Below are 26,800 nucleotides of genomic sequence, written 5' to 3' on the forward strand. Positions count from 1 at the left end.
TCCGAGGACGCCATGTGGCCGGAAGCACCGGAGTCGACCACCCAGCCACCGTTCTGCAGCGTCATCTGGTTGAGTGCAGCAACCAGCCCGGCTTGGTCCCATGTTGGAGCCAGAGGGGACGCCTGGAGGGGAGCGAACGCCGTGTGAGTCTGCGGAGGTGGTCCGAGGAGGCCTGGAGTAGAGGCACGCCAGCCCCTACCGCCACGCGTCGGGTATTGGCCGCTGGCCTGCTGGTGGCCCGGGGCGGCATAGGAGCCGGCCCCTGGGCTGAAGCAAAACCACGGGCCGGTGGGGCGTGGGAGGCCGCCGCCGTGATGGCCACCACCGGCGGGCGCCCGGTAGCCGCCACCGCCCTTCTTCTGCTGCCACCGCTTCTTGCCGCCGCCGCCGGTCTGGATAGGACCAGAGGCCGGACGGCACCCGCCCGTGCAGCCGGAGGACAAAGACGATGAGGCGGTCCCGGCAAGGTGGGCGGTGGTGTTGGAGACCTTCTCGTTGGTGAGGCGAAGCTCCTTCAGGGCGAGCATGTCGCGGGCTTGGGCGAAGGTCGGGAAGCCGGCGGTGGAGTTGGTGATGTCGTCGGCGGTGTTGGAGTAGCACGAGTTGAGGTCACGGAGAGCGTCGGTGAGGTTCTTCATGCGCTGGCAGTACTCTGAGATGGAGTCCCCCTGAGTCATGGAGTGGAAGTCGTGGCTGAGGAAGATCGTCCGGGATTGCTTGTTGGCGTGGAAGAGACCTTCAATGGCGAGCTAGAGAGCCCGAGTGATCTGCTCATCATCCTCCATGGCGAGATCGAGGACGGAGTCGTCGACGGAGCCGAAGATCCAGGAGCGGACGCAGCAGTCCGCTTGATCCCAATCAGGGTCGTCAGGATGGGGCGCCACGGTGCCGTCGATGTACGACTTGAGGCCGAACTTGCCGCACATGGACTTGAAGAAGGAAACCCACTTGGAGTAGCTGGAGGACTTCATCGTCAACGTCATAGGGACATGAGACTTGACAGAGATCGTGGCGTAGGGGTGGACGACGGCCGGTGGCGCCGGGTAGAGGATGGGGCCGCCACCAGGGGGTGGCGCCGTGCCATCGCCGGCAGCAGGGAGGGAACCGGAGCCGAGTGTAGGCTTAGGCTCAGTGGCGGGTGTGGTGGTGACGCCGGTCGCCGGCCTGGGGATGTCGGTGGGCAGGAGGCCGCCGGACAGGGAGGACTCAGCAGAGGAATCTGGAGCCATGGGAGGGGGGTGGAGCGCCGGCGCACTGGAGGAGGTGGCGCCGCCTAGGGTTAGGCGTGCCTGGGAGGTGGAGAGGAGCTGAAGGAAAGTCCCAGGACAGATTGATCCCGGTCTCGTGATACCATGTAGAGAGATAGAATATGGGGAAACACCACACACCCTAATGGGGGGTTGACCTTTATTATATAGCCAATATAATCAAGTATACATGGAAAGCTATGAATCAGCTATATACGGCTATACATTGCCTAATAATTAGTCCGCCTGGTTGTCTGAAATAAAAATGAATGTCACATTGGCTGAATAGTTATTGATTATTTATGATCTCTGCAGGCAAATTGCATGGCTAATTTTACTCAGTTTATTGCCGTTAGATAAAAAATGCTGAGATACCATTCTTATGCTCGTCACCAGCAATCGCTTGCTACTTGTAATGTACTGAGATACCATTCTTATGCAGCATGTTTTGGAGCACGGGAAGCCTCACGAAAGATCCATCATTATTGAAAAATTAGCTGGACAGATCATTCAGATGAGCCAACAGAAATTTGCCTCGAATGTTGTTGAGAAGTGTCTAACATTCGGCGGACCTACAGAGCGAGAAGTTCTCATAAATGAAATGCTTGGTACCACTGATGAGAATGAGCCTCTACAGGTTTGAAATTCAATCTTATATCATTAATTATGATTGTAGGTTGAAAATTAGTTACTTTAGATAAGGCCTTTTTTCAATGGAACAAAATGGGAAACTAATATATCCTAGTTTTTAGGGGAAATTGTTTTTGCTATCCGTTGGTGTTGTGATGTGATTAGCATAGTAATTGGACCTGGTCCCAGACATAAAGATTTTTTTTACATTATAAATTTGTGAAGAAAAAACATGCAAATGGTCACGAGGAAAATTTTAATCTTTTTTAGAGGGCATATTAAACTAGATAGGCTTTGAATATTTAAATCTTTTTATAAAAGTACTAGTCTCAAGAACTGCAGTAAAAAATTCTGATATTTAGGATTCTAGCTTGTGAGTTTTCTATACGGATAGTTTATCAATGCTGTGAAAACAAGTTGGATAGTTAGTATTGCAAACTAGCTTTGTCTTATTTCGAGTTAATTGACTTATTTGCTGAAGATGGCAGCTTCTTTGCTTCTGAGAAAATAACTCAAAACTGTCTAATCTTTCTTTTTTGACCTATTACAGGCCATGATGAAGGATCAGTTTGGTAACTATGTTGTACAGAAGGTACTTGAGACTTGTGATGATCAGCAACGTGAGTTGATCCTGTCACGGGTAAAGGTCCACTTAAATGCTCTGAAGAAATATACATATGGGAAGCACATAGTTGCTCGTGTAGAGAAACTTGTTGCTGCTGGTGGTAAGTTTCCCTAGCCAACTGCAGTATTTCTTTCGGTATTTCTTTTGATTAATCTTTGCTTTTTTTCATGTTTATACCGTATTAACTTAATTCTCCTTGCAATTTAAATTCAGAGAGGAGGATTGGACTTCAATCACAAAATCCTTCTTGATGGTGCAAAAATGACCATGTACAGCTAACCATGGCTAGACAGATGTACCTTCTGCCTTCTGCTTTGGGCTGCTACAAGCCGAGCTTAAAAATAAACATGTTGTACTAAGAAGTCTGTACATTTTGTAGTCTGAGCTTATAGTTATTCCAAGATGAGGCTCAGACGTTTTAATCTTACCTGATGCTGCTGCAGAGAAGATAGGCGTTCTGTATAAGTTGTAGGTGTAAAGAGGTGGAGGAAAGTCTATATTTTGCGACGAGACTGTACAAATCTGCATCCTGCGAGAGTTAGCGTCCGCTTAGGATAAGGTTTCATTGCCCGCCGTGTTTATCACTAATGGATGTTTGTAATCCTGAGTAACTGATGTAACAATTCCAGCTTCTGAAACCAGATGCGTGTTTTGTATGGAATTGCTCTTATCGGGCGTAGTTTCTTGGGCTGGGTCAGAGATATGCAATTTTTCGTATTTCATTAGCAGCTTCATAAGGTGTCATTTTCGTGCTGAAAGTGTTGAGCACGTCAACTATCCCGCCCTTAAATTGGTCCTGTTGAATTGCTGGTTGGAAGTAGTAGTTGTAAAACTTTTGACGCGGTTGTTTGTGACGTTGTAGTATTTGATTTGTGCTGTGCTATTTGTTGGAATCAATCTGGCCCACCGTGGCATGAATCATGTGGAGGCGCCGATAGGATTGGTCATTTTGATTTTCTAGATGCATGGATATTATTATGCATCTAGGTATATCTAAGTGTATAGTAAACTCTATGAATCTAAAAAAAGTAAAACGATCTATAATTTGGATTTTCCAAAGTCAAAACGACCAGAGGGAGTAGTAGATAGGGAAGCAGATGGGTATGCGGTAGGCATCTCGGTTTTTGCTATTCCATCTTTCATGCTGCGGTAATAAGTAGCATCACATCATGGGTTTTACCAATCTTAGTTGAAGCAATAGCAGCGTTCCTTTTCCCTATTTGGAAGACGCTGGCAAGCAAGTTAAACGCCAAATTGTTTTCGTGTTTAGACATTTCAACTCAACCCTTCCGCACAGAGGAGTCGCGTCTGCGGTACCAGTGTGCCATGTGAAGGTCGGCAATGGGGGTGGGTCTCGTTTTCGGGCAATTCTAATTTCTGAACCATCCCTTCTCTGCTGACACGCCACAGCAAACCTCATCGTACCCACAACTCGCTCTCAAAAAGCATGGGCTCCATCAGTCCATCGACGCCTGACGTCTCGCCATCTGTCGGCTCTCACCCACAAGTTGTTGGCGAGAGCCAGACCCCAAGTGTGCTCGTGAGTCATCAACAAGACCCTTTCACCTCAAAACAAGATTCCTCTCTTTCGATCTGCAAAGGTAGAGGAAAAAGAAACCCAATCTAAAAGTTCAACTGCAGGCTATTGAAGATAACATTCTCAAATTGCAAAGCCTTCATCCAGCAGCCCAGAATCACTCTCTACAAAAGGATTGGGTTCATCAACATCAACTTATCTTGGACAAAGAAGCTAAATTCCAAAATGCAAAGATAAAAAAAGCAATGGGTTACTGATGGAGATAGAAATACCAGATTTTTCCGACAAGCAATTCTTAAGAGAGCAAGAACAAACCGAATTCTTTTTCTGACTGATGAGGAAGGAAATCCTTTAACAACACATGATCAAATTGCCTCTTGCTTCAAAAACTATTTCACCAATCTGTTCACAAGCCAGACAGCTCGATCTCAACATCAGCCACATTATTTTAGACAACAAAACAGATCTGAAGAATCTTCATTGACTGACTTTGCGAAATCCATCCTAGATAAATCAGAACCATGGACAATTATAAAGAACATGAAGAGGGCAGCTGCCCCTGGTCCAGATGGTTTTAATGTTGCATTTTATAGGGCTTCCTAGGAATCGATTGAGGATGATGTGGTGAATCTAGTACATAATTTCTACACTACAAGTCAGTTTCCTCCTGATTTAAATAAGACCTTCATTGTGCGTATTCCTAAGAAATGCTCCTGTAGCCCCTCAGGATTTCAGGCCTATCAGTCTTTGTAACGTCTTTTTTTAATTTTGAAATGAGCCAGCAGGAGAGCTACTGCTATAATAAAAAAGAGGTGAGCCCGACGGGCAGAACCAACGAAAGTTCTGTACAGAATGTACACTCATTAGTCTTTGTAATGTCATTTACAAGATCATTGCTAAAAGTTTGGTTGATAGAATTAAACCTTTCCTTCCTGATAAAGTGCATTCATCACAGTCAGCTTTTATTCCTGGTAGACATATTGCTTCTCATATTATTATTGCCTAGGATATTACTCACTCTTTTGCTCTTACCTCTTGGAAACACAAAGGCTTTCTTCTTAAGATTGATTTAGCTAAAACTTTTGATAGAGTGGAATGGAATTTCATTAATGATGCTATACTTAGAGTTGGTCTTCCTTTGCAGATTGTCAATCTATTGTATTTCCACTCCTGATTTTTCTGTTCTTATCAATGGTCAACCTTCTGATTCTTTTTATTCCCAAAGAGGTATTAGGCAAGGATGTCCTTTATCTCCATACTTTTTTGTTTTGGTCATGAATGAACTTTCTTTTCGTCTTCAAACAGCTTTGCAAAATAATCACCTGTCTGGGATTTCACTAGGTCAAAATTGCCCACCCATTCATTCCATGTTGTTTGCTGATGACCTTCTGATTTGTGGTAAAGCCACTAGTGCTAAGGTTGCTCAAATCAAGCTTATTCTTGATAATTTTTGTCATGCCTCGGGTCAGACTCCTAATTGGGCCAAATGTTCTATTCTTTTTAGTAAACATGTGGATGCCTACACTAAACATGAGATTCAGAATCTTTTTCATGTCCCTTTGATGACCTCTCGCACCACTCATCTTGGGCATCCTATTATTTTCTCCTACAAAGACAGAACTCAGGCCTACAGTTTCATTCTAAGCAAATTCAGAGCTAAATTGACTGGTCTTAAGGCTAATAAACTTAATCATGCTGGAAGAATCACTTACATCAATTCTGTGCTGGCCTCCATTCCTATCTATTATATGCAGAATATTTTGGTCTCAAAAAATTTTACAGAGAAGATTAATTCCATTTTGAGACGCTTTTGGTGGCAAGGTGTTCAAGACGAGGATTCTACAAAGCCTTTTTACTTCAGGTCCTGGGAAGATATTTGCCAACCGAAATCAGATGGGGGGCTTGGCATCAGAAACATCTACACTATGAATAAGAGCTTAATTCTTCACTCTGCTTGGCTAGTTGCTACTAATAAAGATCCATTTTTAACCTCTGTTTTAAAGGCTAAATATTTTCCAAAATAATAGTTTCTGGAGAGCTTCTTGCTCTGGAACTAGATCTGCGTTTTGGTCTTCTATTTTGCAGGTGAAGCATTATCTTCATGAACATTGTGTGGTGCAGGTACACAGAGGTAACTTCAATATCTGGACTGACCCTTGGTTTGATAATTTGGAAGGTATTCATAGTCACTTGATTAATTCTCATATCAGCATGCAACTTCCCAACTTAGTTTCTGATTTGTGGAATCAAATTTAGTCCTCTTGGAATGAAAATCTTATCAACTCCAGCTTTCATCATCCAGTTGCTAATGCTATTCTTCAGGTTTCTAAGGTCTACTCTAATTCTGTGGACCAGCTTTGCTGGAAACCTTCTTCTAATGGTACCTGTTCCACAAAAGAGGCTTACAAACACTTAGCTGCTCAGAATTCTCACTCTTTGCCAAATCAGGGTCCTAGAGCTAAACTACTTTGACTTCAATTCTATCAAACAATTTCTCAGATGACATTTTGCAGGAGATTTTTACTAGGCTTTGGTATCTTTGGAAGGCAAGGAGTGACTATAGGTTCAACAACAACAAATGGTCGGTCAACAGATTGAACCATGAAGTGCAGGCGGACATTGCTACTTCTATATTGTTTAACTCACATGCAGGTGTAACAGGAAGTTTGGGCACAAGAAATTCAACTGTTAGTGATCCCATTAATCAAACTTTTCCAGTTATTATACCTTCTCTACAACTGTTACAGGATGTGCAAAGCTGCCAAGCTTGGCAACCTTTTGTTTTTGCTTATGCAGATGCAGTTCTCCAACCTGATGGGAAGGAAGCAGTTCAAGAATTGCTGGACTAGGGGTCCTGATTGATCTTAGAACTACTCCTTAGCTTGTTGTTTGCAGGTTCTTGGATCAGTAAGGGTGGATTCGGTGGTGATGGCAGAACTAGCTGCTCTCCTTTTGGCGGCAAAATTTCTTTCTTTGCTGCAGGTTCAATCTGGAGGCATTGGTTCAAACTGCCTTCAAGCAGTCACTTATTTGAAGAAGAGGCTCTTGGATTCGCCATGGAAACTTCGTCCGTGGATCTCTTAGTTTCAGGACCTTGGCTCACATGATGATTTGCAAGTGACTAAAATCTCTAGAGTAACTTGGGGTCACAGTGTACATTGCTTTTAATGATAATGTAAAAAAAGTGTGCTCGTGAGTCGTGGTCAGATCGGAATCGGATCCCTGCCGTTTCGAGCAGAAAGCCCGCGCGGCGCACGCGTTGCGGTCTCTGCCTGTCCCGTCACGGTCCTCCTGCAGAAACAACATGCGCGCTCCGAGCCCGCGCGACTCGCTCCACAGCTGAAGACGCTGGTGCGCCGCAGCGCCGTGAACGCGCCCACAGATCACCGCGAGTCCGCGACATCGTCAGAAACCCAAGCCTCCTCGGCCGCGGACCATTCCATCCCAACCCCGCGCCCGCCCCGACCCCGGCGGAATATGTTATGTTATCCCCGCGCGGCGGCCGGCCCCACGACGCCACGGCACGCGCCCCCTCGTCCTCATCCTCGCCGCCACGCCAGCACGCGGGCATGGGCGCCGGCGCCGGCGGGGCGTCCGGCCGCGTTCTCGAATGGGAGGCCGGCCTCCCCGCGGCCTCCGAGCTGACGCCGGTCTCGCACCCGCTCATCACCCCGGCGCTCGCCGCCGCGTTCCGGATCAACATCGCGGGCGGCGCCTTCGCCGCCGCCTCCCCCTTCGACGACTCGCCCCTCGCGCACGACTCCCCCACCTCCCACCTGTCCTTAAGCTGCGACGAGGACGACGACGACGACGAGGATGAGGAGGGGGAGACCGAGGACGCCGCCGCCTCCGGGAGCGGCGCGTGCCGGGGCGGGAGGGCCGGGAAGAAGGCGAGGATGGTGTGGACGCCCGAGCTGCACCACCGCTTCGTCGAGGCGGTGGCGCACCTCGGCGACAAGGGCGCCGTGCCCAAGGCCATAGTGCGCCTCATGAACGTCGAGGGCCTCACCCGCGAGAACGTCGCCAGCCACCTCCAGAAGTACCGCATCTACCTCAAGCGCACGCGCAACCCCGCCGCGCCGCAGCCGGCTCCGCACTTCCCGACGGCGTACGGTTCCCCCTTCAACCCCCAGCCGCCTTCTGATCCCTCCAGCCGGAGTGGTTACTGCGCGTTCCCCTCCCGCGACGGCGAGAAGCTCTAACGCGACCAAGCAGTAAGCAGAGCTCTACGGTTTTCAAATTTTGAATGGTTTCTGTACATTTTTAAAAACCACCCGAAAGAGATTGAGTATCTGGATTCATTTCTTCATGTGAAAAACGATATTCTCGTCTCTCCAAACTTCCAAAGTCAAATGAACCCTGTGGTGGGCCATTCAAGTACAGGTACATCTGAAACAAGATACGAACATGGATGTCTGTTCCGAGTTCCATTACACACTTACATTTGGGTCTCATTTTATTTGAATTGGTTGTTTGGAAATAGTATCCTCTTCCTCCGCATTAAGCTTTCTTTGGTTGCTTGACACAATTCTAATGCAGTAGCGAATATATTTGGCAATATGTTGGTACTATAGATACTCTAAAGCTAACACTTGTGGCAACCTTCTATTTTGGTTTATTAGAAAGCTAACATTTATGTTTGTCATATATGGTCCATCGTTGCCAAATCAAAAGTGTATCAGTTAGTAAGCAAATTTTAGTAGTACCAGTTTTCAGTATTCATGGTGGCTAGATAGCGAACCAACTTTATGCTCACTACAAACTTGTCTCAAAGAGCAGATTAGTTATTTGAGTTCCTTTAGCCGATTAGTCAAGGAACTTGTGTTTTCTTCCTTTATATGATGATAATCCGGATTTAGTTTAGCTGATGTTGATGTGATGGGTGTATGGTTGGTGCCAGAAAAATGTCCTTGCAACAGGAACGGTCAGGTTTCCTGGTTGATCAACATGATATTCAAATAAATTTGAGGTTGGGTTTCTTCCCATCTTCCGTAATTTTAAGAATTTCGGATTTCTTCCTGCAGCAGATTTGAGGTTGGGTTATACACTAGAGTTCTACAAACATTCTTTTTGTAGAACAAGTGTTGAATCATTTTGTTTCAGTTTTCCTCGTTGATCATCATGATAGTCAAATAAATTTGTCATTTCACTGAGGGATTATTCTTCTGCGAAGGTTTCCATCTTTACTGGTGCTTCACTGTTCTGTGATCTACCATTGATGCTTTGCTTTGGTTGAACAATTATTTGCCTTTTACATAGCGTGTCCTTTCATTTCATAGATTAAAATGCATAAAAGGCAGCGCTTTGTTGATATTGTTCCTTGCGCTACTGGCAATGACCCCACATGAACCCTTTTAATTCAGCAATGCCCACTTTCTTTTGAAACCCGACTCACATCATGGAGGTAGCCAAGGCAAAGTGGCTAATCTTATACTTTTCCTTTTTGAAATCAGCATACCCAGTGCCTGATTACCTTTACCTTGATTTTATGCCAGTTGCTTAAGCTCCAGGCTATGGGATGGAAACGGGCCAAAGGTGCGTAAGACACTGCCTGAGAAAGAGCTCATGGAAAATGAGCACGCCATGTTCAGTTAGCCCGTAGATGTTTCTTGTGAAAGAGGTATTGTCCGCACTGGAGCGACTGGAGTGCAACAAATAAATAACGAGGGTGCCAACATCACTTGGAGCACCCTCCCGGAAGACCACAGTTTTGTGTGAGTTTCTAGTGCTTGTTCTCAACATGTAAAGAGTGGAATTGTGTGCCACGGGGATTGTAAATTCTTCTCCAGGTCTTACAGTGTGAGACTCGTGTTGGAGTGCATGTATCCTGATGCAACACCATGAACATGATGCTGTTTTCTTATCAAGTTGCTAGCTACTCTGATTTATGCCACTCTGGATGGATTCTGCAAGCTACAGAGGTTGTGCAACGCCTGCAATAGTGATCACGTACAGTACAGGCTTGAAAACCATTCCAGGTAGCTAATTGCCGTCTGAACTGCAATTGACATCTGAGTAGGGTTGTAACTTTTAAATGAGCCGAACTCGAGTGAGCTGTGAGCTCATCGCCTCAAGCTTGAGTTTGTTAGAGCAATGAGCCTCAAAACCGTTTAAGCCTACAAGGCTACAACTAGCTAGGTTCAAGTTTGGCTCATTTATAATTCGAGCTGATCTCGAGTTAAGCTTATAGAGAGCCAACTATTCCTCAAGATTTTTATCAGTCATAAACTTAGTTCATCAACTAAAAAAACTTGGTTCATCAAAATCTATATAGTGATGATTAGACTAAAGCCGTTACATTACTTATAGACTTTGAGGATTTGGACAATGCAATTACACAAGAAAACTAGAATACATGTGCATATACCTTATAGAGTCCCGGTCGTAATACACGAGATTACTTGAGCTTTTCGAGCTCGAAAAGCTCACAACTTTTGAATTAAGTTTGAGCTTAACTCGTTTAGAATTCAAGCGCTGCAGAGCTGCTGCTTCTTGTTGTTGTTGTTTTTGGCTAGCTACTCCCTCCGTCCCAAATTACAGGTTATTTTAGCTTTTTTCTAGATATATAGATATTATTATACATCTAGACATAAGGTATATCCAAGTGCAAGAATCTAACAAAAACGACCGAACGGAGGGAGTACGTCCGACGATCGCCTCGTCTCCGCTGTCGACGCGGCCGTGGTGTTCAAGGACAGCTGGAAATTGGAAGTTGAACACACGGCAGAATCAGTTAGCTTTCGTGCGCGGCCCCGCAGTACAGCGCCCGGTCGCATGACCCGGGTTGGAAGATGCGCGGCTGGCGCCGTGCGCCGCCTGCCAGCCGCGCACCGCCTGACCCGGGCTGGAGGGAGATGCGCGCGCTGGCAGAATCAGTAGCCTCCCTCACCCCCCGTGATCTCTGCTCGAGGGCTCTACACTTCTTACTAGCCGTCCGCAGATGACGAGCCGGCGCTAGTCCACCTTGGCCGCCGAATCCTGCCGCCGCGCGGCGACAGAACGTCAGAACCTTTTCGTCAGCCGCCGCATCGGCGAACCTGCCGTCTCCACGGCCCTTGATCCTTGGTCAGCTTCCGGCTGGCGTCTCTGAAACACAGCTGGTCAGCTCGGGTACACGTTGAACTTCTGAATGAAACAGTGCAGATGATGAACGTCAGTCAGAAACCAGCTGTGTAGCCTGACATTACAAGCAACACAAGAGCGTGAAACCTGAGCCGCCGATGATCTAGCCCTCAGGCCTGGATCCTTAAACTGAGTGTGTGGGTGTGAAGCGATTGAATCTTGGCCACAAGCATGTGCAGCTTGAGCTTGTTATCATGACTTGCAGTTCACTTAGGAGGCGCAAGCTATCCGGATCTGGCTGGCATTCCGTTGAATTGCGTACGTGGGATGAGAAACAACCAACTTCAGATTTCAGAAGCAAGGAAAAAGAATGTATAATGTTTGAAAAATCAAGCGGCAGTAACCTTTATCTTAAGTGGCCAATCCTTGTCGAAAGATTGGAACGGCTTAACTACTCTTTGACTACAGCAATTACAAAGGCTGGCCAAGAAGTATCGCTAGCTGGACATCGATTTTCATTCAAGTCGGGATTCTTAGAGTTGTAATATTTAAACACCTGGATTGTGAACTGAAAGTGAGAGGTGTCAATCTGAGACCGATGGTTGATGATTTGACTTGGTGTTTTAAACAAAAGAAATGATCGGATCCAAGGTCTAAGGAGTCCCTTGATCCGATCCTAATTTTGCATTGCCTCCTATTGCATCGTTCCCCGTCAGCCTCTGCTTGTAGATCCTGAAAACTACCCTCCATTCTAAATTACTATTCATTTTAGCTTTTCTAAATACATAACTTTTGTTATGTATCTAGACAACATAATATATATCTAGGTTCGTAGGTTCGTATATCAAAGGTTATCTATCTAGAAAAGCTAAAACGAATAGTAATTTGAAACGAGGAAATAGAATTTATCTTGTTTTCCTTATATGTACTATATCCCATTCTCGCAGCTAAGCCATTAGCAATCAGTCACACTGTTACAGTAAAAATACAGGTTGCTAACATTACTTAAAGAACACATCTCTATCTCCATATATAGTACCAATCTCTGGTGTACGTGATTTATGTATTTTAATACTCCACCGAAACTCGGTGCCGATAGGTCCTCTGTTACGCATAGATCCTCAAACTGAAACCCATAAAAAAATTCAGTACTACCAGTACTGCTTTCCAGGGCACAGAGAAATAAAAGAAGAAGAAAAGGAAAGAAAGGTCAGCAGCAGTTAACAAATCATGCCGGGAGCCGAATGATTGGCGGGGGCGTGTGCGTGAGTTGTATGCGCATATATATTTGCATCTGCGCGTTTCTCTCGAGCCGCCTCCTGTTGCCGTCCTCCTACTACTACATACAAGTCACCTCCTGCCGTGCCCATCCATTTCGTCAACTGCATGCAGCCTGACCAAGAACTCGCTTCCGATCGGTGGCCACCAAATGCGGCCACCTCCGCGAGGGTTTTGACGAGCCCAGGGACTAAATTCAAATGATAATGCGAGGAGATAACGGGGGCGAGTTGACCGGACCCCCTAACTCAGCTGCTGGCTTCAACTCGTTGTTAATCAAGCCTTGACACCCACAGGATCATTACCCGCTGCCAATCACTGTTAGGGTTTAATAATATAGAAGAAAATCATGCCCGTGACCTACCTACTGACTGTTCTGTTGCTGCTTTGACTAAGGATTAACTTCTTCTGAGTTCTGAGGCGTGGCTTGCGCATTAGAGCAACGAAAACATTATAAATTAGTTTCGAGCCATGTGAATAACGCAATCGCTCTGAGTAGGACGGTACGGTTTTCTTTTCCCCCTTTGCTAGTAGGTTCTTCCGAGATGCCTTCAGAAATGCTTATTTAGGCTCGCCTAATCGCTTAACTGCCCATTTGTTTATGGCCAGGCCTATGGATCGGATCGGAACTACGTACCAGCCTGCGGTGCTTTGTATAAGCAGCGTGTGAACGTGCGGTGTTCGGCGCCACATGCCATTACGAGCATGGGAAACGCCTGTAAACGCACGCATTCAGTCATTGACACGACCTTGTTGCTTGTTCACTTCATGCAGATGGTGCGGATAATTTGCTTCTAGTTGACGTGTGTTTAGGACACGATTGGTACATGTGGTTTCCTCGTATGTCCTTTTAACCTCAACGCAATGCTGTATATATGCATGTGTCTTCGATATACGCGTAATATTGAGTTCTACTCCGTTCGTATTTAGTAGGTGCAGTGGATATAAAAAAGTTTGAGTTCATATTTTTTTCACTGATAGTTAGTTAAATTATGAGCACATTCAGTGTATAAAAATTGTATGGATGAATTGGCATTTAAAAGGCTTTTTAATATGATGTTAATTGTGTAGCAATTATACCTAGGAAGACTTTAAAACCCTAATATATCTAACAAAAGGAGTAATACAGACCACGAGCTCAAACACAATGTGCACCACCAATCCGAGGACTTCAACTAAAAAATGTGCATCCAATGGTCCTTCACACTAGATCAACCTCTTCTAGATGTGGTTTTGCAACTCCAAAATCTAAAAATCTTTTGTGGTATTAGAAACTTGGAATGTAAGACATGCTTATTTGCTGTTAAGAACCATATGCATACAAAGATCACTAGTTGTTTGAAACAAGCAATTTTGATTCAATCCATATGATGTGGATAGGTCAAGAATTAACTACAACAATCATTGCGTCCAAAGGTGTGATAACTCAACTCATAATTCTTCATATTGGGATTTGCTCACTGCATGCCGACATTGTAATATTTACTTATTATAAGTTCTCCTTTAATGATATGTTTATATTCATTTGAAGGATTATTAAAAGCTCCTCCTGATCCTTGTTCGCCAGCCCACGCCTTCACTTGGGAGGGGCAAAGCCACAAGAAAGGAGAGTAGATGTGGCGGTTGTCTCGTAAAAATTGGACAATGGGTATATAAATTTGTTGCTAATATCGGATCTCAGTCTTTCGGAGATTCTCATAGAGTATAATTGTGTGCGTGTATTCATAAAAGTAACAAATTTGTTGCTAATATCGGATCTCAGTCTTTCGAAGATACTCATAGAGTATAATTGTGTGCGCGTATTCATAAAAGTAAATGTGCACGTGTATACATGAGCGTTGTATTTGAAAAGAAGAGTAATAATAATTGCCGCTGAGATTGGATGAATTTCAAAGAATCAATCGTAGTATATATTACATTACACTATCCTTCCTTTCGCGTAACATTATGTATTTTACACCGGACTCTGTCACCGGTGTGAGACCGACGGGAGAGGGGCTCAGCCCCACATGTCGGCGTCAGGCCGCTGACAGCCACCATACGCGCAAACCAATCAACGATTTAATTTCGTTTCAACTATTGCTGCTGCTGCTACGGTCGTGTCGTCTCCATCGTTCCTAACCCGTTGAACGCACCACCACCCACCCGTTCTAACTTCTACCGGCCCCAAAAAAAAATCAACTCTTCAAATCAAAGCTTTGACAAAACGCAGGAGAAAGAAGAGGAGGAAGAAACGCCCAACCGCCACGTCCGTCCGGTCCGGATCGAGTGCGTCGTTGAACGGTTCAACCGAGACGGACGGAGCCTCGCCGGCGCTCCTCGTACCAGCAGATGCAGCTGAGCGCGACGAGCACCTCGACGATGGCCGCCTCCGCCTTCTCCTTGTCCGCCCACCGCAGCGTCTGCAGCGCGTACACCCTCGGCGCGCCGTCGAACCGGCGCGTCCGGTCCATGTTCCGCTCCGCCTGCCACCGCGCCGTGTCCCGCGCCATCGGGCCCAGCCACGCCATGATGCGGTCCACCGCGTCCTTCCACCCCCGCGCCAGGCCCTCGTCCAGCGGGCCCGGGTCGCGCCACCACTCCCGCAGCTTCGACCGCACCGCCGCCCGGAGCTTCGCCGGGAGCATCTCGTACATCTCCGCGCGCTCCGCCGCGGCCTCCTCCTGCCGCCCCTCGGCCTCCATCCGGAGCAGCTCCTCCGCGGACACGATCACGTTCGCGTACTGCTGGTCCAGCCCCGCGCCGCCGACGGTGCTGGGCGGCGCGTCCAGGAGCTTGCGCCAGTCGGTGGGGGATTTCTGGCCGGAGGGGCGGAGGCCGATGATCGGGCACGAGTTGCTCATCGGCGGGTGGACGCGGGACGGGCCGTCCCGGCGCGTGATCGGCCCCGACGACGCCTTCGCCCTCGCCGACCGCGGGTGCAGCAGCTTCGACAGCCGGGTCTGGACGCTGTCCGTGGTAGCCGACGGCAGCGGCGGCGGGAGCCCGGGCACGAACGGGCCGAAGATGGAGCAGATGCGGACGAACACGGCGCAGGCAGCGCGCGCCATGAGACCGACGGCCTTCTCGTAGCTCTGGTTCCAGAGGGACTCCTCCTTGAGGCGCTTCACCTTGAGCCGCTGCATCTTGAGCTCCTGCCGGAGCGACTCCGCCTCGGGCGAGTCCCCGGCCTGCTGCTGCTGCGCCGCTGCTGCCGCCGCCGCCGCCGCCGCTGCCTGTGGGTTCTGCGGGATCGGCCCGCTGAGGCGCCATCCCCGGACGTTCATCTTCCGCTCGGCTGATTCCATCTCGTCCAGCGCCTCCATTTCGGAGCAGAGCCTGGCCGTGGCCGCGACGAGGCGCTCCATCTTCTTGGCCTTGACCCTGAGCCCCTTGGCGACGAGCGGGTCGAGCCGCGCGTCGTGCGCGCCGGCCTTGAGGCACGAGTACACCCCGCCGAAGTCGAGGCCGCAGCGCAGGCCGAGGCGCGCGACGGCGGCCGCCGCGGCGTCCAGTGACACGACGAGCTCGGCACAGGCCAGCCTGAGGAGGAACGCCTGGTCGGTGGAGTTAAGGTAGGCGACGCCCGGCGAGCGCATGGCGTCGGAGCGCAGGCGGGAGACCTCCTGGTCCGACAGCGACCGGTGCAGCGACAGCAGCTTGGACATGGCCGCCGCCGCCTCGAACGCCAGGATCCCCAGCGACGCCTGCGGCCCCGCCGGCAGCCGCAGATCGACGGGCAACCACGGCTTCTGCACAACCATGGATGAATGAATGAGACGAATCCCCCCTCTCCCTCTCGCAGCTCAATTTCTTGCTCCTGCAAGCTAGTGCCCTGATCGAAGCTCCCCTCTCCCTCAATGACTCGCTATAACACCGGACATGGGGAAGAGAGATTCCTCTAGCCTCTATGCAGCTGCGTAGAGAGAGCTTCAATTCAACCCTGTCGGCCGAGGCCTCGCTGGTGCTGCTGTTCGCTGGTACTCCACGATCCTCCACGCGGTTTTGCGCGGGTACGGCAGGTTTGGCTGGGTTGGTATGGGTGACAGAGCCTCTTTTATACTGGCACTGCTGCGGCTAGCTCTTTCGCGCTGGGCCAGAGAAGGAACTTATTGCTGCTGCCCCTGGACCTGGAGAGATGGCTGGACAGATGGGAGAGGAGAGGGAGGTGACGATGGCGATGGTGGCGTCTGATAAGTAGCCGAGCACGAGGACGACACGGTCGCCCCCGTGGGAATGCCTGGCCCGGGTGGTAGGCGCGCGCTTACCAGACGACGGACGCAGCATTCGTTGGTTGCAGCGTCTGATTGGGGGAGCGCCGGCTTTTGTTTATTTCTGGGGATCGGGCGGGGCTTCGCGAGCTCGTGCTATTTTATTCTAGCATTTCATTCAAGCCGGCGAGGAGGATCAGTTCGGCGTTGGCCTGGCCCGGTCCGAGGTTATGGACAAAGTAAGTTGCTTAGGGGCTGTTTGGATACGAGGTGCTAAACTTTAACAGTGTCACATCGGATGTTTGGATGCTAATTAGGAGGACTAAACATGAGCTAATTATAAAACTAATTGCAGAACCTTGTGCTAATTCGCGAGACGAATCTATTAAGCCTAATTAATCCATCATTAGCAAATGGTTACTGTAGCACCACATTGTCAAATCATGGACTAATTAGGCTTAATAGATTCGTCTCGCGAATTATACTCCATCCGTGCAATTAGTTTTGTAATTAGCTTATGTTTAGTACTCCTAATTAGCATCCAAACATCCGATGTGATAGGTGTTAAACTTTAACAGGTGTTTCCCAAACACCCCCTACCCACCGGATTTGAGCGTTTCCGCCACTGATGGATCTTTGGAAGCGAACGGGTTCTGATTGGCAGGGCTGGGATTCAGAAGGAGAGATTCCGGCGGAATTTTGCGTTTCAGACGGGCTCTGTGTTTTTTTCCCCGAGACCAAAAGAAGAATTGTATTAAATCAAAGCTGAGTATATCACCATGTCACACACAGCGCTCTTGAAGAAAATAAAATTACATTATCAAGTATGGCTCGACTTCATTGTACTCACGCCTCATGCACCTCCAAATCTCAATCTCAAACTTGTACAATGATTCATATGGAAAGCCGTACAGGCATACGCACGCTCAGCAAGCAGGCTGAGAACAAGTGTCTAAACAACAACGACCAACATCCCTGTAGGCTGGATCGAGCAAAATCTTCTTCTTTCTTTTTACGTCTTTCTTCTTCCTCTTTCTGCCACCGATGAAGAAGAGAGACTGATCCCAATCTACCCAACCCAAGACTGATCAATATCAGCTCGAGGGGTAGAATTATTCTCACAAGCCTTTCATCATGGTTGGATCTAACAACGACAAAACAGGAAAGGGGTTGGAGAAAATTATTCCACGATGGCAGTAGCATCCCCGCCTCGATGTCGTCATCCGGAAACCTAATTCTCCATGTCTTCGTGCCAAGGAAGTTGCCGACACCGTAGTTGCCGCCATCATCTTCATCGGAGTTACCGTGGACAAACCAAATCCACCCTACCTTATTGTTGTTGCTGGAAAAGAGAGGGAAGAAACAAATCTCCAATACCACGAACCGCAGCATGGAGAAATCTAAACCCTAAAACTGAACTCGATCTACTAAAACCTATTAGAGAAATGGATCCCCACTCCCTCCGACCTCCGGCGAGATGCCAGAGGTGAAGAAGGAAGGGGACCAACGGTGACGGAGGCGGAGGGCCAGCGGCGGAATCGCGGTGCCGCCCGCCGTGTCGCCCTTCGGGAGGCGATCTGGGCCCTGTGTGTTGTGACGCTGTGTTGTTGTTATCTGGAATTCGCAGAATTTGGAGCCGTGTGCTGGCATACAGGGTTGACCGCTACCTGGGAGAGCGGCGGGAATTCGGAGGTTTTACTATGCGTTCATTCAAACCCGAATGCGCGTTGAACATCATCAGCTTGCTTCGTGAGTGAAGCTACGGTGTATGGCTAAGAGCCTAGGGGCGTGGCTACGTTCACATACTGTAATGTTATCGCCCATCTTTCCCGGTCTCTTCTTAAATTTCTGAAAGAAGACGGGGCACATGGCCGGGATGAGAGCTCAGCTGAATCTTTGCATATGCGCAAGGCACCTAAGCTAGTGCCTTGTTTTACTTAAGAATTAAGTTCTAATATACTTAAGTTGGACAGGTAGTACGGCTGCATGGAAGAAAGCTGCGATGATAAGAAAGTTTAATATAAAGCACATAATTCTGCTGCCGCACTGATACTGCTTTCTATTTCTGTTGTGAAAAAAAAGTTAAAGCCTCCGAGAAATGTGCAGTGTAGGCTACAAAGGAAACTGTGACCTGAAGGAGTGCGGTCGCTCACTTTTCCGCTCACCTGGTGCTTCCCTATGACTGTTAGAGAAGTTTAATAACGCAGCTAGCAAGCCGGCTGTAAGGTTTCTCTCAACCTTTTTCTAGCCCACTCGTACAATGGTTAGCTCTTCATCATTAATACATGGTCCACAAGTCATTCTCATAAAGTTTCTTGGTTCCTGTGCCCAAGTCGGCTGTAAGCTTATAGCCCGCTTCTCCTCTCTCACCTCTTCTCTCTCCTCCACATCAGCATTCAGCCAGCTTACAACCCCTTATTATACTTGCTCTGGGGAGGCAGTCTCTACAGGCAGCCATGACTACCTGAGCAATTCTAATGTCAAACCCAATTGTGATAGATAAAAACAGAATATAATAATTAGCTAATAACAGAAAAAAGATCGCTTTACTAATCATTTCTTTCTTCAAACTTTGCACTGAGTTTTTTTTCCAACCCAAGAATTTCGTGAGACTTTCACCGTTTAGGTGATGTGGAGATGTTTAGCGGTAAAAGTCAACCGGGTTTACCCTGAAAGAAAGTCAATAAGCGAATTGGGCCGATTAAATCCCTTATGGTGGAATAGTTCTACTTATGTTAAGTCCAAGTCCCTAGTTTAACATGGGTGCTTATGTCGGGTAATTTTTTCCAGTGGTAGGTGGCAAACGATGCTCCAACAGTAAGTATTTGTGATGGCTTTATTAATCTTAAAATTTGTCAATCTAATCTTTTGATGGGTTTATAAGGTCTGTACGTTTGTAATGGTGGGTGATATACGTGTATATGTGTATATGAGTGTCTGCATGGAGGGAAAAAAGAGAGGAAAAAGTCAAATTCAGTAGCTTAACGACGCTCACATTGGAGTGATAGGATTCGATAGGGACTGAACATCCAAGTCTACAGTCTCCGCGTTTGTTACGCACTTAGGGTCTTAGGCCACGAAAATTCAACTCCAACATGTTTTATTTCCGGAAATGGGAAATATATTCGTTAACTTGTGTAAAATCGGTCTGGTGCATTTCTGTTCCAGGCCACACCCTTTGTCCGTTTACTTTGTAAACACAGAAAATTTCCACTTTTTTGGTCAAACCAACTTGTGGCTTGCCTTGCATTGGTCTGTGGGTCACGTGTCCATAAAGACTATTTTGCATCTAGCACTCTCATAAGTTCAAAATTGTAAAAAAATTGTAGGTATTGCTCAGAAAAAACCAAGAACAAATTTGTTATAATCTAATTCCTTTTCCTTTTGGTATCAGTCCTCGCTTTTTAAGATGAAATAAGCATAAACAATACCAAAAGAGAAAGCACCATAAGTCCCTGAACTTGCACGGTATAATGAAATCAAGCAAGCACGATTACTTGCACCATGGGAACTTAATTGCCTGTACTGTTATCGATGAGATGGCATATCTGTTGGCCCATGTATAGTTCTCCTTCAAGAGAAGAGCCACACGACTACTAAGATGATAAGTCCCACGCTGATGCTTTAAAAAAAAAGTTAGTTTGTTATGGGACGCCTTTGTCAAGTGGTAATTCGAATACGATGAGTCACCTCTACGACTAATACGTTTTCTCCAAAATTCTCATCGAGAAACTTCATTTTAAAATGGGCAGAGTGAACGAAACATGGCACGCACACGACATCATGTTAATTTAGTTGGTGACCTGAAATCAAATCCGCATGACCAAGAATTCAGGATACACGCCGTGCATCAACTGAACTTCACGGTTTCCTGCTGCTTGTCACCGTGGTTTCGCACATCGTGGTGACGAGGGACGTGTCTCAGGTGCCAAAGCCTTTGATGCGATTCGTCTGATCGAACGTCTCTAAGGGTTTATTTCCACCCTCCTAAAACCTTAACTTCTAAAAAGTGACTAAAAACTGCCTAAAGAGCCAAACAATCCTCCTAAAAAGTGACTAAAATCTTTTAGGAGCCTCAAAAATTTTAGTCCCCCCACCCTCTCCTAAAGCCTCCTAAAATCAGATCTGACCCCCACTACCCCTCATTTATTACCCTCTCTCTCCCGCCCGACTCCCGCCCGCCGCCGCCGCCGCCCATCTCCCGCCGCCCATCTCCCACCGCCGCCCAGCACCCTCAACACACCCACGCACACAGGCATGAGCCGGCAACACATGGCCGGCCGTGGCCTTGGCCGGCGGCGGGGAATGGCAAGGCGCGGCCGGTGATGGGCGCAGGAGCATCGGGGCTTCACCACAACCCCATTTTTGCTGCTTGTTGGGGATGAGGAGGCCGAGGAGGTGGTGTTCAGCGGCGGCGCCCGAGCTTGGGCCGGCGGCAATGGCGGCTGCGGGATCTGACATCCCGGCGCCAGGAGCTACGGCGGCGGACAAGGAGTGGTCGAGGGGGAAGAGGAGGAGGTCAGGAAGCCGTGGGAGGCGGCGATTTGAAGATGGTGGAGCGGAGGCCGGGGATTTGGCCGGCGGACGGGCTCTGCTCAACTCGGTGTTTTCTCGGCTGGAGGAGGAAGAAGAGATGAGTGAGAGAGAGAGAGAGAGAGAGAGAGGAACAGGGGTAGCGGGTTGGCCGGGATTCGAGGGGAGGGGGCGGCGCTAGCGGGAGGAGGAGAGGCGTGGTCCGGGGCCGGCGGCGGGATGGCCACTGCCGGCGGAGGGACGGTCCGGGGCCGGCGGCGGGCGGGCCAAGAGCCAACAGCAGGGGCATGCAGGGGCATGGGGGAAGGGCATCTTGGGTATTTTACCACTTTATTATTGCCTTTAGTCACTTTTAGGAGGTGGAACCAAACATACTTTTAGGAGGTGTCTAAAAACTGCCTAAAATCTTTTAGGAGCTAAAACTTTAGAAGGGTGAAAACAAACAACCCCTAAGTTTATTAAGAAGCTGTCAACGATATCAGAAAGAGTCTGGACATGGGAGCCTGAAAGGGAATCGGAACACTGGTCGTTCATGGGCAAGCGTCACCATCGTGCCGCAAAGATTTCTCCGATCCCCACTCCGTCCATTTCCTGGATTTGACCCGACTTTTTGGGCAAGCCGGGGCACTGCTGCGTTTAGGCAGAGGGGACGACGCGGGGGAGGAGAACTCAGCGGAAGCTGCTGGCGCCGCCGCTCATACTGAGCTTGAGCTGCTTGGCAAGCATGGCCGAGAACAGGTAGATGTCTTCGCCTCTTCGGCTCCGACCGCTGGTCGGTCCCTGTCACCCAAAGTCTCAGCTCTCAAAGCCCAACTCCGTGTGGGTTCCCCCGGTCTGCCGGGTCGTTGACGGCCTGACGCGATTGGAAACGGGACAAAAGATTCGTACGCGGGGACACAAGATTTCAAGACGAAATTGAGAAGCCCGGCTGCAGTTTTCTGGTACCACTTGTACTTGGCATTCCGGGCACTGACAGTGACGATTGGACTCCTTGTACGTACTTACTGCAGCTAAACTGGTGTCAGTGAAATTTAATCAGGCATCATCGCCCTGACCCACCATATTACTGGTAACCAGCGGTAGTCCAGTACTGTATCTGCACCTTAGATTTGGTGCGTAAATGACACTTGACAGGGTTAGGTTAAAAGCCGAAATGTGAAGGGCATTCGATGCGAAAGTACGCACGCAGGTGAAGCGCGGCCAGAGGAGCAGGTCAGACAATCCAGAATTACGGTCTCCGGTTTCACGTCGGTCAGGTGACTGGGGTCAGGTCGCCGCGCTCCAGGCTAAAACAGGCGCGCGATGACGACAAGGGCGTACCACGTACGTACGCTACGCCCCCTGCCCCGTCAGCGTTTGCGCGTGTGCCCCCCGCACCGAGCAACACTGCAATAATTTCCGTCGCCCTCTTGCCTCTTGGTGAGTGAGTTGGGCCTTGTTTAGTTGGCCAATTTGGGAGGTGCCAAATTACTGTTACAGCACTGTAGCACACTGTAGCGTTTCGTTTGTATTTGTGAATTATTGTCCAAATATTGACTAATTAGGCTCAAAAGATTCGTCTCGTAAAGTACAACAAAACTGTGCAATTACTTTTTAATTTCATCTACATTTAGTACTCCATGCATGTACCGCAAGTTTGATGTGATGGGGAATCTTCTTTTTGCATAGTGTCAAAGTTGGAAGTTGGGAGTAACTAAGGGGCTGTTTGGATATGAGGTGCTAAACTTTAACAGTGTCACATCGGATGTTCGGATGCTAATTAGGAGGACTAAATATGAGCTAATTATAAAACTAATTGCAGAACCTTGTGCTAATTCGCGAGACGAATCTATTAAGCCTAATTAATCCATCATTAGCAAATGGTTACTGTAGCACCACATTGTCAAATCATGGACTAATTAGGCTTAATAGATTCGTCTCGCGAATTATACTCCATCTGTGCAATTAGTTTTGTAATTAGCTTATGTTTAGTACTCCTAATTAGCATCCAAACATCCGATGTGACAGGTGTTAAACTTTAACAGGGGTTTCCCAAACACCCCCTAAACATGGCCTTGGTGCGGTTTCCTCTCATCTGTCATCTCATCTGAAACGGTGGACGGGAAGGCGAGCACGAACTCGAAGCGGTTGAACCGTTAGTAAACGCCGTCGCTGTCGGATCGGATTCACTCCAAAACGAGTGAGGAACAGGAGAAGAGATGGCTGATGGCCGACGGGGGAGGCCGGGGAGCGGGGAGCCCGTGCGCGTGCCGCGGCGGGAGTGGGCAGCGGAGCCTTCCGTGGCATTGCAGGTCAAAGCCGAGTGGACGTTCAGACGGAGGAGGGGAAGAAAGCAACAGCCGCACAAGTGGAGGCGTGGAGCCAGGGGACGCCGATGTCGACGGCGACCGCTCAAAAGGCAAAGAAACCAAAGCGCACCAAGTTGCGCGGTCAGGATTCAGAGTGCGCGGTCAGGATTCAGAAAGCCGGGATTCTGGCCGGTTCGCGGCGTTACGCTTACGACCTGAGGTCTGTATGGCTCTTGGCATTGGACTTGGACTGGGACACTGGGCCTAGTAAACAAGTAAAAATTTTCGTCGTCGATAGCTGCTGGGGAAAGTGAGGTCCGGGGTCTGGCGTCTTGACCTTTTGTGAAAGTGAGGGAGTGCACGGAACCAGTTCAGCTTGACGCGGCGTGGCTTGTCTCTACTTCGCGGTTTCACGCAACTTCTCTTCAGTTGCCAGTTGGGAACTTTGCTTGCAGGAGGTAAACACTAGACAGGGTGGTCTTCCACGGTTCGCAGTTGACCCTACTCTGACTATCCCAGGGTTTGCCTGCCGCATACGTCGACGACTCATTTCCGGAGGCCGGAGATCTCCGTACCGCAGACGGAGCAGTGGGTTGGCACTTGCCTTGCCATCATCTGAGAAGCACGTTCTAGGTAACTTAGACGTGTTTTCGCCAAATCAAGAGTGAGGAACAGAGGATATGCTGGCCCACCAGGCCAGCTTGCAGCCCAATTTGCCACTTATTATGGGCTGCTAGTAGCTTCACTGGTCTTATGGGCCATCAGACCAGAATGGTGGGCTTCATGTTCAGTCATACATAAGGCCCTTTTCATGTGGGCTTAACTTGCGAATCCAAGGATCGTGCTGGGCCGTAGGCCCTTTTTTTTGAAAGATCCATTTGAACTTTTGAAGGTTCATCTTTTTTTCGAATAACCACGGATCTACTACCAGCCAAAAACAGGGCGTCGTTGTCCGACGGATTGTCTTTTTTAATGGTGTTCGCGACAGCTTAAAAATACAGTTATTGTTGCGCCAAAGGGCAGTGTGATGCTGGTTAAAATATAGTAGTAGCTCTTGATTAATATCTTCTTTTTTCTGTGGTTTGCAAGTATTGATAGTGAATTCTTTGATATAGTAATCAAGAAGAAGGGTCTGCGGGATTTCTCTCTTGCTAAATTTTTTTTGTTACTTGTTAGGTTCTTCTGCCGAAAACTTTGTGCTTTATTGTCTTGTCACAGAAAAGGGAAGAAGATGATTGTCTGGACTGAGGAGAAAATTATGTTCAAATGATTGGTTAAGGAATTTTATACCTACACCACGCGCACGTATTCCGTTAGACTTAAATGGTATTCATAGGGATAACATAAAAATCTAAGTTCTCCAGCCATTAAGCTCCTTTAGAAAGTTGAAGCTGTGGATAGCTAGCTATTTGTCTAGAATGGTAGTGAAGATGCTGATCGAGAGGGACACGTACCAATACGGGGTTTGCTCATGAGCTAGCTGTCTAGCACACCATTCTCAGCCAGTTGTCAGTGTTTGGCTCCAGTTTTGCACCAAATAAATGTAGCGAGTCTCTTTTTCCCTAGAAAACAAGACCTTATTCTTTTTTATTATTATTATAACGACGTTTCCCTCCTCGGGTCGAAATTGAAACAGAATTTCCGAATTTGGAGTGAGGAAAGCAAAAGGCATGCAGGCAGGCGCGCGCATCATACCGCATCATACCGTCGTCACTGACAGTGATTTCCAAGGCGTCAGCCATGATCTTAGGACATCCTTCTTTAGTGCTCACCCCCTTTGTCCATGCGTCACGCTGTGGCCGAATGCCACACGTTGCTTCTTTCGAGCCCGTATGACGACAGCGACGGCAAGTACTATACATACTTTTCACGGAAGAGGTGCGCCCCGGTCGCTCCGTGTACGCTTGCAAGAGTTCACGAAACGTTTGTCACGGCAACAAGAAATTGATGCAGCTCCGAACAGTTGGGCAAAAGACGCGACGCTTAGCGGCGTCTGGTTACATTTGCTTATTTTTAACACCCGTCACATCGAATGTTTAGATACTAATTAGAAGTATTAAACGTAGACTACTTACAAAATCCATTACATAAGTGGAGGTTAAACGGCGAGACGAATCTATTAAGTCTAATTAGTCCATGATTTGACAATGTGTTGCTACAGTAAACATTTGCTAATGATGTATTAATTAGGCTTAATAGATTCATCTCGCCGTTTAGCCTCCATCTGTGTAATGGGTTTTCTAAATAGTCTACGTTTAATACTCCTAATTAGTATCTAAACATTCGATGTGACACGTGCTAAAAATAAGCAAAGAAACCAAACACCTCCTTAAACGTGCAAGAGTCACACGGCACCTAAGCAGCCCTAATTACGCCACGGTGAAACGAAGACCTGATCTAGGTGATCTGACCCGTGCCGCTCTTTTTGACTGGAGAGCTGGGAACATGCTTAGCATGCCAGACTAAATTTAATCCTGTCATATTGGATGGTCAGATACTAATTTGAAGGGCTAAACATAAACTAATTACAAAACTAATTGCAGAACCTTTAGGCTAAATTGCGAGACGAATCTATTAAACCTAATTAGTCCATCATTAACGAATGGTTACTGTAGCAACACATTATCAAATCATGAACTAATTAGACTTAATAGATTCGTCTCGCGATTTAGCTTAGAGGTTGTGTAATTAATTTTGTAGTTAGTTTAGGTTTAATACGTCAAATATTTGATATGACAGGTACTAAAATTTAATCCCCTCCCAAACACCCCTACGCTGAGTGCCAGCAGCACCATTAACCAATCCGGAGGGAGCACTGGAGCAGGAAGAAAACGGCGGTCCCTGTGGCCCTTTCACTGCCTGCCTGACTACCACTGAGGCAATGCCAGAGCGACAGTCCTTGCTGTAGCTGTCACTCCATCTACCATTGATTAAAGTTTAGATACTAAAAGTATTAATAATTAATGACGGGTCCATACAATAGGATCGTATTCCCGCGGCGCTCGGCCCATCCGGAGGCGCGGCCACAATACGCACCTGAGCCGGCCCAGCAATACAGCGCCAGGCTGAGACCAAGATCCGACCATCGATCGAAACCTCGGATAGGGCGGCGGTCCCGACCTACCGGGCTCGATCAGGGCAGGGATCACAATTCGATCCCGACCAAGTTACCCCGACCGGAGATGCGCCGTACCGGCCACACCACTCCCTCGGTCGGGACTGAATGGGACAATCGACTGGGGACGCCCGCTCGATGTAGGTCTAGGGAGCAGGTGGAATGGATAAGAGAAAGTGTCCAGGTCAACTGCCGTATGGAGAACCGCACCGCACCACGGCGTGCGCACGTCCTGCACAATGCCGCCACAACCTACCCACCACAACGTAGTGGCTTGACGAGATGAACAGGGACC

The 26,800-nt window shown here is 48.1% G+C and overlaps 3 protein-coding genes across 3 annotated transcripts in view; 2 read left to right on the top strand and 1 right to left on the bottom strand.

The window, feature by feature from the left end:
- LOC101767746 (pumilio homolog 2) overlaps positions 1–3,339 on the top strand; it is a 13,718-nt gene extending 10,379 nt beyond the window's left edge. The window contains exons 8-10 of the mRNA XM_004970498.3: positions 1,690–1,884; positions 2,428–2,602; positions 2,716–3,339. Of these exons, the coding sequence (XP_004970555.1) occupies positions 1,690–1,884; positions 2,428–2,602; positions 2,716–2,753 (408 nt within the window). The 3' untranslated portion in view covers positions 2,754–3,339. The remainder of the gene's footprint in view (positions 1–1,689; positions 1,885–2,427; positions 2,603–2,715) is intronic.
- A 4,052-nt stretch (positions 3,340–7,391) lies between these two features.
- Positions 7,392–9,932, top strand: LOC101767348 (transcription factor PCL1). The gene is made up of 2 exons (XM_004970497.2): positions 7,392–8,253; positions 9,535–9,932. Exon 1 carries the CDS (start codon positions 7,522–7,524, stop codon positions 8,239–8,241), a length of 720 nt encoding a protein of 239 aa, XP_004970554.1. The 5' UTR covers positions 7,392–7,521; the 3' UTR covers positions 8,242–8,253; positions 9,535–9,932.
- Positions 9,933–14,207: 4,275 nt separating this feature from the next.
- LOC101768156 lies at positions 14,208–16,800 on the bottom strand. Its single transcript, XM_004970499.4, has one exon. It carries the CDS (start codon positions 16,120–16,122, stop codon positions 14,665–14,667), a length of 1,458 nt encoding a protein of 485 aa, XP_004970556.1. The 5' UTR covers positions 16,123–16,800; the 3' UTR covers positions 14,208–14,664.
- Between the last annotated feature and the right edge of the window lie 10,000 nt (positions 16,801–26,800).

This window comes from Setaria italica, chromosome V, assembly GCF_000263155.2.
Source record: "Setaria italica strain Yugu1 chromosome V, Setaria_italica_v2.0, whole genome shotgun sequence".
NCBI lineage: Eukaryota > Viridiplantae > Streptophyta > Magnoliopsida > Poales > Poaceae > Setaria > Setaria italica.

Bases quoted from the DNA above. Each gene is read 5' to 3' on its own strand.
- LOC101767348 (XM_004970497.2), top strand. From the start codon at position 7,522: ATGTTATCCCCGCGCGGCGGCCGGCCCCACGACGCCACGGCACGCGCC.
- LOC101768156 (XM_004970499.4), bottom strand. From the start codon at position 16,122: ATGGTTGTGCAGAAGCCGTGGTTGCCCGTCGATCTGCGGCTGCCGGCG.